The sequence below is a fragment of the Stegodyphus dumicola genome, chromosome 8, assembly GCF_044657685.1.
Source record: "Stegodyphus dumicola isolate Sdum_Otavi_A_Nest chromosome 8, ASM4465768v1".
NCBI lineage: Eukaryota > Metazoa > Arthropoda > Arachnida > Araneae > Eresidae > Stegodyphus > Stegodyphus dumicola.
The window spans coordinates 40,911,433-40,929,468 of record NC_140775.1 but is presented as its reverse complement, the minus strand read 5'-3'; the positions used below and the strand labels follow the sequence as shown (position 1 = coordinate 40,929,468).

The following is an 18,036-nucleotide window of genomic DNA, read 5'->3' as shown; positions in this document are numbered from 1 at the left end:
CATTGTTTTGGTTGATTATTGGGATTATTTTTATTTACATGCATTTTTGTAATTTAAAAAATTAATTTAAAATTTTAAAACCTGAAAAATAAATAAAGAATCTGCCATAAATAACACGCATAAGATTTATGGCAAAAAAACTCAAAATATCAATTAGGAAAAAACATCAAGGAACAGTTCAATGGCAATTCGACCGAGCGTTCAATGCTTGAGTGATGCAGATATTTTAAATGACTCATGAACACAGCCAAATAATGATGCTGAAAATACAAAAGATATTGACAATTAGTTACATTAGTCCCGAGATAGCACCAACTTTTGTTGAAACTGTTTCAAAACTTTAAATTCTGTAGAGCAAAGGCAATTTAAATAGAGCCACAAAATAGAAAATTACACAATAAAACTCGACATATATTTAAATGTTCTCAAAAACAAAATAAAATTAGGTTTAAAAAAATAACCACACATAACATGCATGATATTTTTTTTAAACCAAAGGCAGGCCCCTCAGCTGACTTCGGCTTGGCCGCTACGAAGGCCAGAAGTGGTTATCACTTTATTATGGAGGCACTTAACATTTCACTGTTTAAAATGCATGTTATTTTAAATTGTCAGTTAACATAACACCGATTCTTAAACAGTATAAGGGTAATTCCACATTAAAAGCTACAGAACACTTATGCTTTGTAGCAACACAACAAAATATTTATCCATTTTTTTAATTTGAAGCCTTCCCAGACATTTTGAATTAATTTATATCAATTTTCTTCTTTTTAAGCATCCTTTCTAACAATGAAAAATCTGTTTCAATACACAAACTAATGTTCCCACTAGTTTCTGTGTGCTCTATTTCCTAATTTGCCAGTCTACGTAATGAGGTTTTACTTGATCTGATAAAAGTTAAATAGTCCAAAACCTCTTATAGACATAAAGCAAATTATCACTATGTCTGAAAGTAAGTCAGATAAAGCTTTAAATAAACCTTTTATTTAAAAAAAAAAATTGGAACATACAGGCACGTTACTATGTAGACAAAATTAACTACAGCTTGTGGTGATGCAATTAAACAGGAACAGTTTAAGTTCAAATGTAAAATTTATCTCGAAATAAATTAGTAGCCAAAGTATACACAAATTAATTTCATGCAAAGTTGGCTCAAAACTTAACCAGCATGAATTTCAGCTGTCGGCAATTATAATGGAAGACTGAAGACTACAATTCTTATCTCATGTAGCAATGGATTAACATGGCCTCGAGAGGCAAAACACACAATTTTAAAAATTAAAGACCTCGTCTTAAAACATGAAGTTTGCATTCCGGTTCCAAACATAAAATAACTCTGATAACAAAATAAAGGAACCTTACATTACACATTGTTCCCTGATTATTTATTCACTACATGAAATTATGCAATACATTTTTGGGTTGATCTTTACAATATAGTAACTGGTAGTTTGGCAACATTTTGGAGGTGATAAAGGTTACTACCTGGCACTTTGGTAATAATGTGAGCAGTACTCAGTTCCGATTACGCATTATTTTGTGTGAGGGAAATGAGAGATCATGGGATATGTCATGTGATATTAATGGACGAATTACGGTTCTTTAATCGGAAAAGGGGGGAAATCGGGAAAAAATATGGAAATTTTGTATTTGGCTTTATTCTGTGTTGTGTGAAACAGTGTTCGCGAATTTTTGGATCCCATGGCTGTAACTAAAGTGAATTCGAAATGGGTATTTATGTATGTATTAATTTAATGTATGTGCTCATTTATATTTTAAGTAGTGTTTTTGAATTTAATTATATTTTAATTAAATGATAGTTATTTTGTGAATTTTATGTTTGTAGGAATTTGGTATACGTTTTAGTTGAAGTAAACGTGCATGGAAATAATTTAAATATCTGACACTTAAGTATTTGTAATGGTTGCGGTATGAATTCGTTGGTGACGTGTATAATGTAATAGATGATTTAGAGGTAAAAGTTTTTGGATACTTTATTTATTTTATATGTGGAAATGTTCATTACTTTTTCGCGATCAGGTAATTTCACATATATGTTCTTTTTACCGGGTTTTAAGATTGAGAAAATTGTCATGTATTTTCGTGAAATTTTTCTAATTTATGAGAAAAAAGCAGTGTACATGGATATAGTGAAGAGTGTGCGCAATGCCATTTTTGGGCAATTCTGGGATTTTTTTTAAGTAAAAATAAGTCGGCGTGTACATGGTTTAGTGATATTTTAATTAAATGATAGTTATTTTGTGAATTTTATGTTTGTAAGAATTTGGTATACGTTTAAGTTGAAGTAAACGTGCATGGAAATAATTTAAATATTTGATACTAAGTATTTGTAAGTACTTGCGGTATGAATTCGTTGGTGACGCGTATAATGTAATAGATGATTTAGAGGTAAAAGTTTTTGGATATGTTCTTTTTACCGGGTTTAAAGATTGAGAAAATTGTCATGTATTTTTGTGAAATTTTTCTAATTTATGAGAAAAAAGCAGTGTACATGGATATAGTGAAGAGTGTGCGCAATGCCATTTTTGTGCAATTCTGGGATGTTTTTTTAAGTAAAAATAAGTCGGCGTGTACATGGTTTATGTGTATGTGTTATTTTGAAAAACGCGTAAGGAGTATGGTATTGTGCACTTTTTCCCAATTTTGCAGTGAATATTTGTCATGATTAAGCAGTTTTGTTTGATAAAATTTCTAGCATAAGTGTAATTCGGCTAGTAGATTGTTGGAAGAAGTGTTCAGTAGATAAAAAGAAAAGAAACATGTCTTTACTTCGTGAAGACAAAATGGCGGCGGGGAAAAAAAATAGAGGGTTGCTGTAGGAGAGTTGGTTGCCAAATTTTCGCCAAAAAATCGCCAGGTTACCATAATGTAAAGATCAACCTATTTTTGTTTGCATCATATACAAATTTTTTATTTTACTTAAATGCTCTCCAAAACTGAACAGGATTTTGCAAACGTACTAATTATATTTTAACTCTCTTCTTCACTTCAGAAATAAGATTTATTTTCTAAGATATTGATTAATTTCATGTGTTAAGAAATATCTCTCAATTGCCACTGGCAAAACTTTTAAATGAAAAAAGGTAACTACAATTATTATTATAACAACTTTAAACGACTGCTATATAAAGCTTTCATATGAAAATGATGTAGATAGCTACATCAATGAAAGACCTGGATTTTGAAAAATCAAACACATGACCAGTAAATAAGGCTGCAAGGAGCTGGAATGTAAATAACATCGAAATCACATGTTTGGAAAGTTAAACACGAGAAAACCTGCCAAAAAATCTGCATGAAATACCTTTCAGATAATAAGTGCACCAGAAAATGGATAAAATGATAACATAAAAATGGAATTACAAATTAATAAATAGTCAGGAGAATAGAATGTACCCACAAAGAGATAAATTATGCTAGTATTTAAATAACTTTCAGAATCTAGTGTTAAAAAGCTAGGGAGGGGGGAAAAACCTGTCAGAAAGTCTTATACTTCTATTCACATTAATTTTTTAATTACTCACACTGAATCAAAATGGCACAGTGAAGTTTGCTGGCTGATGGGAAAAAAATGCATTTCTTTAGAAGAATGACATTTCATTCAAATAGAGAAAAGTAAAAATTCATACCTTATATCAAGGCATACTTCTCAAAAACCAAATTTTATGCAAATGCAAAGTGAGATGTTAGAATGCGTCAGAAACTGGCTTAAAGATAGCAGACTTTGACAGTTGTTTGCTTTACTGCTGGACAAAAGAATATACTTCAGTGAAATTGTGAAGATCTAGGATTATTATCGAACAATACTATTGACTAGTAAATTACCTTAAAAAAGTGTGCAAGTCTTCTACGCATAAAGAATTCAGACATAAGGATACTCAAAGGCACCAGAATCGTGATTTTTTCAGGGGTGCAGAAAATAAAAAATGCCAAAATGCTTTCCCATTTAAATTTAAAAAAGACAATAAGTTCTTTTACCATAAAAATTACAAATATGGTAAGACAGCTCAAAGCAAAAAAAAAAAAAAAAAAAAGAGCAGTTCATTTTCTAATATTTTGTTAGAAAAAAGAATACATAAAGTTTCTTCACATAATTTGTTGCAACACACTAAACGGAAGATATACCACAGCGCTTGTGGCACTGCTGTCCAGATACATGTTCTATTATGTTATTTATAAACATACTAGTATACAAATATAAAACTATAAATTAGAATGTTCAGCTCATATTCTGAAAAATAGCTTTTCAGATGTTTTCTTATTCACGAATTAGTGTTTGTCTGTTATCAGGACTGAATTCAGAAATGCACGTGTATGAGTGTGCTTATATACACACTTACAAACACATTTCTGAATCTTATCCTGATAAAAGATACTAGAATTACTTCACAAGCTTACAATTTCACAAACACCTTTTAGCTGCAAGAATATTTTTTTATCAGTAAAAATGTAAATCAATACAATGTACAAAATTAATGGTATATTAATAAAAAAATTCAAATTAGCAACTTTCATATACTTATACAATATTCAAATTGGCAACTTCTACATGCTTACGTATATACTTACACTAAAAATAACACTTCATTCTAATTTAAAATGCTTTAATAAAATATCACTAAAATAATGATGTTTTAAAGTAGGAACATACTATAAGCCTATAACTTCAACAGAAGACCCAAGGATTAATTTTATCCTCGGGATGTGCAATATTATGCACCTACTAATTTAAAGACATATTATTTATAAAACTTATACATCTGTGGGATTCCTTTTAGTGTTAAAATACCAAACTAATTTTTATAACGCTAAATGTTACAAATAAAAGTTTAAAATGAACACTAGACTAGTATTTTTAAAATTGCTTCATTACGAAAATCCGTAGTTTGAACAACGAACTTGAAAATAATATCTTATGTAAATAAACAAAATATTCATTATGTATTAAAACCGAAGAGATCAGTTGCCGGCATAACTGCATGAACTATTTCAATAATATTTAGCTTTTGGAATAACAAGAGATAGGAAAAATACCCATTTAATACTAATCCTTAAATAATTGCCTATATATGTGAAAATAAGCTTTATTAATATACACCATACTTACATACAGATATACTATATTCTTTAGGCCTACTAAAGCATAATTCCACTATTCTATAAATCGGATACTAATTTTAACTTTTTAAAATTCAATAAATTTATCTCTTATAAATTTAAATAATAAATATTCTACATGTCAATGTATGATTATTCATATTCTTTTACTGCATCATTTAAACTCCCGCTTTTTTCTCGCGCCGGTAACACTAGTCAGCAAGATAAGTTTTTCGATGCGCAAAACAATGCATGTTCATGATGGCGCATTTTCTGTAGCCAACATATTAAGGAATGAAAACTATGAAAACAGAACATATTCCAGTATACATTTAAAAAAAAAAAAAAAAAGATCACTACCGGCAATACTCCCGCGCAAAACTATAATCACAGAACAAAGCATGTGGCCATACTTGCCGCCGCACTTTAACCTAAGTTAGGCCTAATACAATCGACAACCATGTTTTATCACTGGTACGTACCTTAAGCAGCTAACAACAAAATGGTACAAAAGGATACAGCGGTCACCCAAAAGTTAGGTATCTTTCGAATCAGCTCATTCCGCTTTTCGAAGTATGGTTTCCTTAATTTGTTGTACTTCTGCTCAACTTTAAGGATTTCTTCACTTGCTTTTTCATTCAAAGCGTCGATTTCATTCTGACAAGCGTCGATTTCTTCTAATGCTTTTTGTGTTTCTGCATCATAATCTCGGCTTTCTTCACCATCTCCCACTTCCACTTTCTTCATCTTTTTTGGAGTAGCTCCACTCGCAGACATTGCAAAATTTTGATACACTGAAACAACAATGAATAATGAAATTCGCAATAAAACTACACGACACAATCCACAACGTCCAAGACCAAGAGATTAATTTCGCCGACCACAAGCTTCCAAGTGTTCCCGCATGCGCAGAGCTTCTCGAGAGCAAACTTGCATTTCAGGTGAAAGGAGTCAGGTGATTGGTCAAACTCATCTAATCAGCCAATAGAAACGTGCGCTGCTTCGCTAGGACCAATAACGTATTTTCTTTTATGATCACAAGCCACAGTATTCCAATAGCGCCAAAGTGTTCCAGATTAAAGGAGGAATCGCTAATATTTTAGTTCAGAACTTGAAGATACTCTTCTACAACATTAAATTAAACAGTATTTAAAATTAAAGGCTTTTAATGTTAAATTTGTTTAATATTAAATATATATCTATATATAAATCTCTATTATCTTTTATAACGGAAGCCATAAAATCTAACATGCTGAAAATTAGAATAAAGAGCATATTACCTGTTAAATTCATATTACCAAGCAAATCATAAAATACGTAAACGTTTTTCAAGCATTTTGGCAGCAGATGAAATTTTAAGCTGTATGGCTCTTCTTTATTTCATGTTACTGAAATATGTGTAACTTTTAAGTAAAATTTTCATTAAACACATATACTTATGATGTCAAAAACATTTTTCGAACTAGGGCTTCTTGTAATACAAGTACTACCATATTCATCTGTCTGGTACTTGTACTTGTAATCAACTTAATTTCACCGGCATCTAGCCTCCTAATATACGGAGTGCTAAATTTTCTACAACTTGGCCATTGAAATTTGGCGACTGATTCCCTATCGCCTTGGTAACCCTGAGTCAAAACAGAAAATGGCTTCATGTAAGATGAGTGTTGATGAGTCGGAGGAAAATAAGTGCGATGAGAAAAATAGTGACGCACTTTATTCTAAGTCAGATCAAGAACTAAAGAATGTATCGTTTATTAAAAGTGTTGTTCTGTCTCCTCATGGCCACCTGAAGAAAAGAACGGAACATTGCTTTCGTAATTTACCAGGTCTGCCTGCGGCTGAAGATCTCCATAACAAGGGTAACGTCAATGCGTGTTGTATAGTTCCAAATTCAAATGATAAACAAAAATATTTTCCTAAAAGATCTAAAGTAATGAATGTTATTGTTAGTAACAGTAATGATTATTAGTATAGGCAATTTAATTGTCAACGTAATATGTTAAATTCTAAAAAAAAGCTTAATATTCTGTAAAGCAGAGCCTAATCACACATTAGTTAAAAGGGTTTCTGAGCAATCTGTTGATGATAAACACAAATATGACCATGTGCAAGGAAAGGAAGCTTTTTCAGATATCGTATAACGGAATCAAAATGTATTTAATACGGCTATTAAGAATTCTCATTAGTCTGTCAGCTGTGTTGGAATACATTTTCGTCTCATGTCATGATTACTCGGCGGAGGGTTCAAAGCTGCACGTTGGTCAGTATGCTGCAACACAGCGAAAGGGTACTGCACTTGTAAGCGTGTCACCGTTTTCTGTTTTCTTCCTCCATTATTTTTCTTCACTTGCATGTGAAGTAAATTAATAGTTCACACGAAATTATCCATAGCTGTGATAACTGTGTTAATCTCCACATTTAATAAATTACTATAAATGAATTCGTGATCGATTTTTTTCTTTCTATCATAAATAATTTTGAATAACCATAAAACGCGAAATAGTGTCTTTTATTTGGGAGTGAGCAGTATCACTAATCAGCTTTGCATGTTATTGATATGATATAAAAGTTCTCCCTCTGTCTTTAATTAATTCTAATAGGTGAATATTCGGCCTTAAAATATTGTTATCAAATTACTTCCTTTATCTTTATGATTTAAGATTTTGGAAATGATAGTTCTATGGAAAGAACATTTTCAATTGCATATATTAAAGGTACTAATTTTTAATTTGAATAATTTAGTTAATGATATATGTTAGGAACTCAATTTATAGTTGTGCGTTTCCTTTTACAAAATAATCATTCAGTGCTTTATAGAGAATTCTAATTTTATCCTAATTTGATTTACATATATTATGTTACTTCAGTTTGAAGCTGTCAGGATGTCAATAAAAGTTTAATTTATGAAAACATATTAGAAGTAATATCTGAGTATAATTTGCAGTCTAATCTTTATGTATTCAATAATTATCTTAATGGCAAGGTATTTGTGGGAAATTTCAGAAACTAGAAAGTTCACACCATTAATGTTATTATTGTTAGTCATAAAATTTTCAAAAGTAGTCTCTAGGTATTTTCACTATAACAATGTAAATGATGTTATAAATAGTAAAATTTTTTTATTTGCAAACAGATGGTTTGTATATTAATATAACATTGATAAAAGAATGATGAAGACATTTTTCCAAAAAGCAAAAATTATCAGAATTTAGCCTCATTTGTTTTGTATAAAATACTAATGAAAGAAGATTATTAAGCATGAAGGGTAATATTTTTGAAAATATTCTAATTGTTAAATTAATCTAAAGTAAAACATATCCCTTTGCTGTTGTAAAACTCTTGATTTAAACTTCATTTAAATTTTTGCTCGCAAGAAACGTATGTTTATCAGTAACTAAAAAAAATACAAGTTGAAAATAGTCCAATGTAAATATGGTCACTTCAGTTCTAAAATCTGATTTATGGTTTAAAAATGAGATAATATATTTGTTCTATATCAGGCATACCCAACTTGATAGTGTTTTAGAGACAGACCCATTGAATTCTTCTTGAAGAAAAGAGGCACTTATCTTTGAACCTTAAAAGTAGTCAGTTTTAGCTATACTAAGTATGGAGTGGTATTGCAAATGCTCATGTAAAAGATTCATGAAAGTCAATAAAAAAATTAAATTCTCTAAGCGGACTTTGTGAGTGTAGATGATTCATATTTTTGTTTCTTGAGAAGGCTTCAGTGAAAACTTAGATCTATAAGATTAACTAAGAAATCTATTACATAAATGCATTTAAAAAAGAAAAAAAATAAAGGTACTTAAACATTAAAAAAAGTTTTACTAATCAGTGAAGTGCTTTTATTTTGCAGTAGTCTGACACCTTAATTACCTGTTAGTTCCAAAAATTGTTTGTCCCAGATCTGAATCATCCATTTTAAAAATTCTGCTTATATACTCAAGTTATCATCTTCACTTGCTCGTTTAAAGTGATTATCAAGTATAAATACTTAATAACATTATATTATGGCCATCTTCACACTGCCTTTTTAGTAGTATGACCTCATACTACTGAAAATAATGGCAGCATCTTCCTTCATTCATGATCATATTTCTTGGATTATGTTTTTTAACCTAATGAAGTCCAGTTAGATGTTTCTTTTCATTTCACATGAAATTCCTAATTAATATGAACCCTAAATATATAGGTTATGCAGTGATTGTGCAAAATTCTGAATTACTGAAACAATTATGATACGTAAAATTTCATATCAACATTTAAACCAGTTGAATGTTACATAAGTACCAATGAAAAGGTAAAAATTCACTTTAATCACTTGTGGGATTAATTTTAATTATGTATTCAGGCTCAAGGTTGCATTATTGACTGCATTCAGCCCATGTCCCGTGTGTATTGTTAGGCTTGTTCTCAGCAGTTTCCATATGGAGGTTAAAATGAAATTTTGCATAGCAGAAATTTAAATACAAGTTATCAGAATTCTTTTAACCTGCCGACTGGCCAAGGGTTTGGCTTTGAAATCCCTAATTTCTCAAAACTGCATTGAAAAAGTGGTATTCTTGACAAACATTATACCTTTATATTCAGGTTTTTTTTTTTTTTTTTTTTTTTTTTTTTTTAAAGTAAAAACTTTAATACTTACATATTTAGCCTTAATTTCTTCGAAATGTAGATGTATGCATATACTTATAGGCACTGCAAAAGAAATTGTAGGACATATATAAACAGCCTGGCCAGCTGAAGAGTTATTTTATCATAACTATTTTTAAGAAAATTTCAGGTTTTTTTTTTTTTTTTCCACAGTTCATATTAGACCAATAGTTTTCAAATAGTTTTCAAATTTGTTCTGGAATGCATAAGTGCCAGTGACCACTCATCATGATATTTTGATGCTTTATTATAGTTCAATTTGTCCTACCAGAAGAAAGGAAAAGCAGCTGACCATTGTGTCGTGAGTCGGGAAAATTTGAAGTGAAGAGAAATTTGTGCAGCATTATGGCAGGGAAAAGAATACTGTAAAAAATTTAAATACTGAAAAACCCTTCCCCCCTCCCACGAAAGGACGCGTTAAATAGAGTGAAGTACTGAAAATTAGTATTTACAGTACATAAATGTAGCAAACAAGGGAGAAATTGTAACCCACTATGTTTTATCAGAATCTGTTCTTGTTTGTCATGATTAATTACGAATAATTAACCATTAACTACCGATACCCAGTTTTCTGACATTAATATTAATGCTAAAAAAATTATTCTTCAGTCTAAAATTTAAAAAAAAAATTATAATGAAATTATTTTTTGATATTGAAATAATTTGTATACCTTAAGCAATTAATTACTTACAAGTTAGTGTAAAAAAATTTGCTCTAAATCATATCATAATTCTGACACCACTAACTTGCTTCTGTCTGTCAATCCTATCTGTACGTCTGTTTTGGTGAGTTTCCTTCTTAATGTATCTTTGTCCATTTAATTTTTAGAGCAAAATCTATAAATCATAAGTAAAGGTTTTTATAAATTAAGTACTATCCAGGTATTGCTGTGCTAGATGATATGTCTATCTGTAAATGCAGGGCAAAAATGTATCGCCAAGAAGCTGTGTAAGATTTATTGCACAATTGGCAACTTTTCTTGTGACCTCTTCAGTTGAAAAGATAATTATTTTAGCCAGACACTGCTCTTGGCCATATTTGGGTTTAGGCAGTGAGGATCTCAATAATTATATAATTAATGTCATATAAATACTATTCTCACTCTTAACTAGTGTGCTTTTCCATTACAACATGTGAATATTCCTTTGGAACCCTAGCTTAAACAAGTGACCATCCCTTCCCTGTTAAAATATTATCTGATAAAATGAATGTTTTGATCATAGTAGTGCTTATAACTAGGTTAATGAATGGCAACCTTCCCACTGTACACTTTTTACTCGAAGGTTAATATATTTAAATTTCTTAATATTAATCTGTGCACTATGGGATTTTTTTCTCACATATCTGATTTCTGCTTAGGGGCAGTTAGTCGTATGTTTCTAGCTTTTGTTTATATACAAATCCTAAATAAACAATTTTCATAAATTTCAATTTTAATTTCAAAATTGCATGACAGCATGTGCCATGGCAGTTTTCATGGATTTTTACATCTGTGACAGGAATATGAGCCAGTTTCCCTTAAAAAGGCTTTCATCACTACTAACAGGCGGATAGCCCACATGTGTTCTGCTGTAATCCCAATCAAGTTAAAAGTGCATAGGTAGTTTTTAGATTTTCTGAAGGCCTGACGGTCTCTATGGTGCTGCTCAGACTAAAAGATGTGCATATATCATAATCTGGATTGGGTCAACTCGATTTTATGCTTCACTGAATCTCAAGTCACTCTATGTGGAATTATAGCATTCGCTTGTATGTACTGTCATGGCTTTAGTTAGCACATCTACTTATTAAAAAATCCATTGAATCTGAGTGAAGGCATTTTTTTTTTTTTTTGTTGTTGTTATTGTTGTTTGTTTGTTTATTGTTCCCAAATAATGATCTCTTCAAAAAGTTAATGAACAGCCATACGGTTATTGATTTGTATTAATCAGTTTTTTAATTAATTTATTTTAAACTCATACTTAGTATAATTCAATTCACTTGTTACATACATATATCAACATTTCTGGCTAAGTTCCCAGCACAGTTTATTTAAAAGTTCTTAATTTTCCATACCTTTCAAATGGTAATGTTATTTATGTGTTAAAAATAATAAATATGAAATCTTGGGAATGGTGATATTTATTTATGTCTAACAGAATTTTTGTTGTAGTAGTAAGTTAGTTGTTACATGTGCCATCACATAAATTAGGATACACCGTTCTCTGTTCCTTATCTGGAAAACCTCCATATTGTTCAGGAGGCGAAAATCAGGCTAAACACCACCTTCAAGAGCTCATTATTATACTTTACTGCCACCACTCTTGCACTTCTGGCAATAGACTTTTTATTCTCTCTTAGCCCACCACTTCACCTGGGCCTGCAGGCTCATCACTTCTAATTTCCGGGGTGTGATACAAGATATATAAGCTGATCACTTTGCTACCCATCACTACTATGCAGACCATTCCACACTGGAAATTTACACAAAACATGGATATAGTGGACCAGCTGCTGCATTGCTACTGATATCACAGACTGGAGACTAAACTACCACCAGACCTTTGAAAGGTTGGGATAATATCCTTCCATATGCTCTCGTGAACTGCCAGGTTGGTTTTCTTATCTGTTGGTGCTAAGATTGTCAAGGTAGATGAACTGGTAGAAGGACTAACCAATTACAGTGATGAAAACATAAATTAACATTCACTCGAACATTTTGCTGATCCAGCTACACATTCATACATTGCAAAACTTTATCTTCCCTGTCTGACTATAGCTTTTCACAGATGTGAACAGAATTAATAGCTTTTATGCCTGAAACATATGACTATACCATCATGTAAATGCTCCTTGTTAGCAAGTAGGGCTGTTGTGTGTAAGGGAATAAGCAACAGTTGCTATAACAGTGCCCTAGTGTAACTGGTGCAGCCTTTTTATGCTGGGCATTGTGAAGGTTTCTAACTTGAACAATGGCCTACTTAAATAAAAAAGCCAGTACCTTTATGATGGTATATAGCAGATGTGGTCCACCTAGACTACATGTTATTATTATTTTAAAACCAACTAGATGTGACTACCAGTTATCTTCCCAAATATATTTGTGTGCTAATAGTAGTGTCATTTATTCACCAGCTAAAACCTCAGAACTAATAGCTCACAATAATCCAATCTTGCAATACGTACAAGGTTAGAACAAGCTTTTTACAAATTTTTCCCTGTTCTTCAGTTTGTCAATACTCACCAAAGTGCCTGCGGGTGTTCCAGTTTTTTCAGTTCGCTGCACATTTGGCAACTTCTTGCCAAAACCAGCATACTTACTTAATAGAATACAAAATACAATATCCGGATTGAATCTAAAATCCAAACCTCTGGACCACTACCAATTTTTTTTAAGAAATATTTTTATGTCCTTCACACATGGACATTTGATATTTTATAGTAAAATATAGAGGATCTTGATTCTTAATTTAACTTTGGCATTAAGACCCACCAGCAGCCGAGTGATCAAGTCGCTAAACACTGGTAGTTCAGACCGAGGTTTGAATCCTGTGAACGGGCTGACTGCATGAGTGTTTACATGGTTTTATATGAGCCAGTTTCCCTTAAAAATTACTCCACAAAGGCATCCCTTTCCTTTGGCAGATAACCCTTGAGACTTTGCCATAATTAAATAAACCAAACCATTCTGGCTGTAAATAAAATGTCTCCATATTGCAGAAACAATAATCTATTAGCATAAATCTATGTGTTCAATAATTTGGTTTTCGTCTTTTTGGTTGGTATTCGTACGGTCCTTAAGAGTCCTTAAAAGTCCTTAGATTTTTTGGAATTGATCTTTAGGTCCTTAAAAGTCCTTAATTTTTGCCAAACTCGGCAGAAAGTCCTTAATTTTAATCGTCTGAAATTTCTGTCTGGTTTTACGACTGCCATTTTGAGTGTGAATTAGCATTTTGGAGGAATATTTTTGGCAATTCACTGACATATATGATTATCTTTTGAATGGGTTCATGGATTATAATTTGTTTCTATTTCTAATATAAATGATAGGATACTCGCGTTTCTAAGCAATAAATGAAGCATAAGCATTTCGAAATTTGTTTAATAAAGAGCTTTTAAACAACTTTTTGCTTTTGGGGATGTAAATTCTTTTATTAAATGTTTCTAAATTTGGCGATTTTGAGATCAGTTTCTATAGAAAATTTTTAATTCCGAGATCTGAGAAATTTTCGATGATTTTTTTAGAACATTATAACATTGATAAATATCATTAAAATAATGGTAATGTATTGTAATTATTTTTAAGAAATAACATTAAAGTAAAGCATTTGTATTTTTCGCTGCCATATTATAAATTCCATTTTGGCCACTTTTACAATATCTTGAATCTGAAAAAATAAAGAAGGTATAATGTTACAAAGCACAATTTACAAAACATTTCTTAGCAAAAGCATAATATCTATGTAATTAATTAAAACTATTTTCTTTTTAATTTTTTTATGGTAAGAGTTTTCACATGTTTTTGTCTCATATGCATCAGTTTTGTCTGAAATTAATTTTACATTTTTCCCCTCTGATTTTTTTTCTCAAAATATTTCTGGCTTTTTGCTGTTCTAGAATTCGTAGGAGTAATTTTTCTTTAGGATTTGAGACATTGCAGCTTGTAAGGTTTAGAAGAAAGCAAGATTTATAGACCCACGATTCTAGAAGATTCCAAAAATATGTGACAAAATTTGAAATGTCTCCATGGTATCTACACGTAATGGATGCATTTTACAGAAAGTTTGCAATGAATTTCTTACTTTTTGGAGAACATCTGGAAGAACAATGAAAACATAATATTTGAATGTTTTACTTCTGATACTAGAATCTTTTAACATGTTTATCTTCCCTTTATTTTCTCTACTTTTCACTAAGCTCAAGCATGGAAAATATTAAAAATGCTTCTAATCTTAGCACATGGGCAGGCATTATAAAAAGGGAATTTTTTATTAATAAAGAAATTGAAAACTTACAATTTAAATGATTCATCTAATATGTCTTAATGCATCATACATATTTTCCAATGCATATATGATGCAATCTCTGTGGATCCTAAATTCTGCTGCCTAGTGTCTTTCTAAATTCTGCTTCCAATGCCTCCTCTAAATTATAAAAGTTCTGCCATGTCTAGATTTTGTTGCTTGGTGTGCCACTAAATTCTAAAAATTCTGCCACATCAGCTCTGTAATCAGCCTTTACCGTATATATTTCATATTTCTTCTAAATATTCATATTACTAAATAAATAAAATTAGGCACATTTTCTATACATTCTAAATGCATTTAGTGTTTTTTAGAATAACAGAAATCCTTAATTAAATCCAAAAATTCTAAAATGAAAAGGAAACGTGTTAAAGAAAGAAACGGTATACATAAAGAAAATTATTCTTCAAAGATATGTGCAGTTATTATTATGTATATTACCCAATTATTTATGATCTTAGTCTTTACTATATTTTCCCGTTTCTGTTTCCTTATATGATAGAGTTTCTGAGCCAGATTAAATTAAATTGTATAGTCTTTGACCACTACTCCAGATTATTAATTTGAATTTGACTGTTCTTGTTTAATTACGTCACCGTGAGCTGTACTTGATTTTGTTAGCATTAGAACGTGCCTTTATGTTCTAAGTTCTTTTTAAATAAGCCTCTTATTTAAACCGTTGCCTGATATTGTACTTACTTTCAGACATAGCGATAATATGCTTCACGTCTGGCGGAGGTTTTGGACTATTTAACTTTTAGCAGATAAAGTAAACCCTCATAGGTACATTATGGAGAGGTTGACAAGTTAGGAGATAAAGCATGCAGAAACTAGTGAGGGCAGTGGTTTGCATATTAAGACAAATCTCTTAATTGTTAGAAAAGATGCTTAAAGAGAAGGAAATCGATATAACCTAGCCAAAATGTTTGGGAAGGCTTTAAATTAAAACGACGGTTAATATTTTGTTGAGTGTTTTTGTTACAAAACATAAATGTTTTGTAGCTTTTAATGTGTAATAATCCTAATACTGTTTAAGAATCAATGCCATAAATTTCATGTATTTTAAACTATGAAATTTTATTAAATTTTGATTTTAATAGGGCTTTTTTAATAAATTTTGTTAAAAAATAAAATTTAATAGTAGGCATGTAAATCCATAATGACTAAGGATATCAAACTACCTAATTTAATCATTTATAACTAACTGCTTACCCTTAAAAATTATCTCTACGCATTAAAACGAGTTATTGCCTTTCATTAATACCCACTGTGGTCACAAGATAAAATACAAAAATGTAAAAATTCGAGTAAAACTTATTTGCATTTAGTGAGACTTAAAATAATACAAAATAACTTATCACCTCTGATGCTTTAATGGCTTATTGGAACCTTAAAGTATATTAACTGGGTTATAATCCCTGGAACTGTACACGAACCTATGATACTAACTGCATTAAACAGAGCCTGACTAACTTTCAACACTTGCTAACCATGCCTACATCAGGCCTTTCAGGTTTGTTCTAATCAGCAGGTCTCTCTCTACACAAGCAGCAGCGGTGACAACATTCAGTCTTTCATTATGAGTCATGCTGATTATGATCTTACTTCTCATTCTAACCTATGCCATTTGACGTAAAATCTACCTGCTAATTACTAAACCTCTAGACTGACCAAGTATGTGACATAATGAGACATTAAAAAAAAATCAGCATAAAGCTAACTGTTAATAAACATAAATGTCACTTCTTTCAAATATGTCCAATAAGTGTAAAATATTTAATGCTACATGATCAATTGCTTAAAGTTTATTTTATTTTCAAACTTATTAATAATTATGTTAATTCATGTTTAGTAATAATGCACACTACTTAGGAATCTATTTTATTTTTAGGATGGTATTACAAATGAGAAATTCAGGCATCAATAATATTTTTAATTGAATTTATTCAGTTTGCATTTGCTCATGGGTCCTTAATTTTTTTCATTAATGGTCTTTAAAAGTACTTAATTTCCATGTGCAGAAATGTGTACGAACTCTGGTATATGTTTCAAGCCAAAACCTACATGGAAGTATCGTTGATTTTACACCTACTGAATAATTTATATCACTAACTGGCCATTATTATTTGCTTTTACCACTGTATGATTGTCAACACTGTACAACTTGAGAAATGACTTGTACAGCAGTGTCAAAAGAATTTTTTTAATAAATATTAGTAACTAAATATAAAAGAGCATAGTAACCTTTTATTCTGACATTACGCTGACCGAGTCAGCCAACTGCTTTGCAGAGTGTAAGTTGTTTGTGAGGAGAAATTTAACAGAACTTTCCACATTAAAAAAAAAAAGATTTTGTGAATGATACTCGTAGGCTAATAGATTGCATTTAGTGCTGTTTGAATATAGAATAACTGATTTGTTATTCACATAACCCCTGGGCTGGCCCCAGAGTTGGTGCAGCCATATCGGGTGGCACCATTTAGAGAAGAACAGAGTAACAAAATCTTTTGAATTTAGAAAGGTGCTTGATAGCACAGACTGCATCGAGTTGTAAAATGTCCAGCGCTAGCCCTAATTGTATGTGGGAATTTGTTTATTCTCTACTCAAATAAATCTTGATCATGCACAGAAACTAGCCATAAATATAATAAATAACTAAGCTAATATAATTTGGGTTTAACTTCATCAGCGTGCAATAGATTACAAAATTTAGTAGAAAATCATGTCTTTTGCCGCCAGTTTCAGTATACATCCTCAGTAGTGTATAGTAGATGCTAGCCAAACTTTATACAATGACCGCTTTTTTCAGATATCGCAAATAAAAAGCAAAATTTTCAGGTTAATGGAATTTGTGGCGAAGTAATAAATGATGAATATAATTGAAGGTTTTATTATGATGCCAGTGTCCCAATCATGAATCATGAATTAATGGATGGTGAAATCAGTATTCGTTTATAAGTCGAGAAAATATTGCTTGAAAGTTAGTGGAAATTCTTGATATAGCGATTGCAGGACTTTGTAACTAAATGAGAAATTATGTATATCTATAAAATTAAAGTAGTTGCAACAAAAAAAAAGCTACTTACATTGAATGAAATGTTTCATGAAGCAAAATAAATATTGAGTTTGAGCTTTTTTTTTTATACATTTTTTATTCCCGTTAGGTCATAAATGCCTCATTATTTCATAAACCACTATTTCATAGTGTTACAAAATGTCAAGGCGCAGTGAGATTGCTTCCCCGCGAAGCAG

At 30.9% G+C, this 18,036-nt stretch overlaps 2 protein-coding genes across 3 annotated transcripts in view; one reads left to right on the top strand and one right to left on the bottom strand.

Moving 5' to 3' along the window:
- Positions 1 to 6,015, bottom strand: part of Set (NAP domain-containing protein SET) — a 45,041-nt gene extending 39,026 nt beyond the window's left edge. Inside the window, exon 1 of the mRNA XM_035368430.2 lies at positions 5,641 to 6,015. Within this exon, the coding sequence (XP_035224321.1) occupies positions 5,641 to 5,898 (258 nt within the window). The 5' untranslated portion in view covers positions 5,899 to 6,015. The remainder of the gene's footprint in view (positions 1 to 5,640) is intronic.
- A 367-nt stretch (positions 6,016 to 6,382) lies between these two features.
- Positions 6,383 to 18,036, top strand: part of LOC118196939 (uncharacterized) — a 65,289-nt gene continuing 53,635 nt past the window's right edge. The window contains exon 1 of one of the 2 annotated variants that reach the window (XM_035368413.2): positions 6,383 to 6,983. In XM_035368413.2, coding sequence (XP_035224304.1) covers positions 6,767 to 6,983 — 217 coding nt within the window. In that variant the 5' untranslated portion in view covers positions 6,383 to 6,766. Of the gene's footprint in view, positions 6,984 to 7,012; positions 7,423 to 18,036 lie in introns of those variants that run through there. The other variant, XM_035368419.2, reaches the window with a different exon arrangement.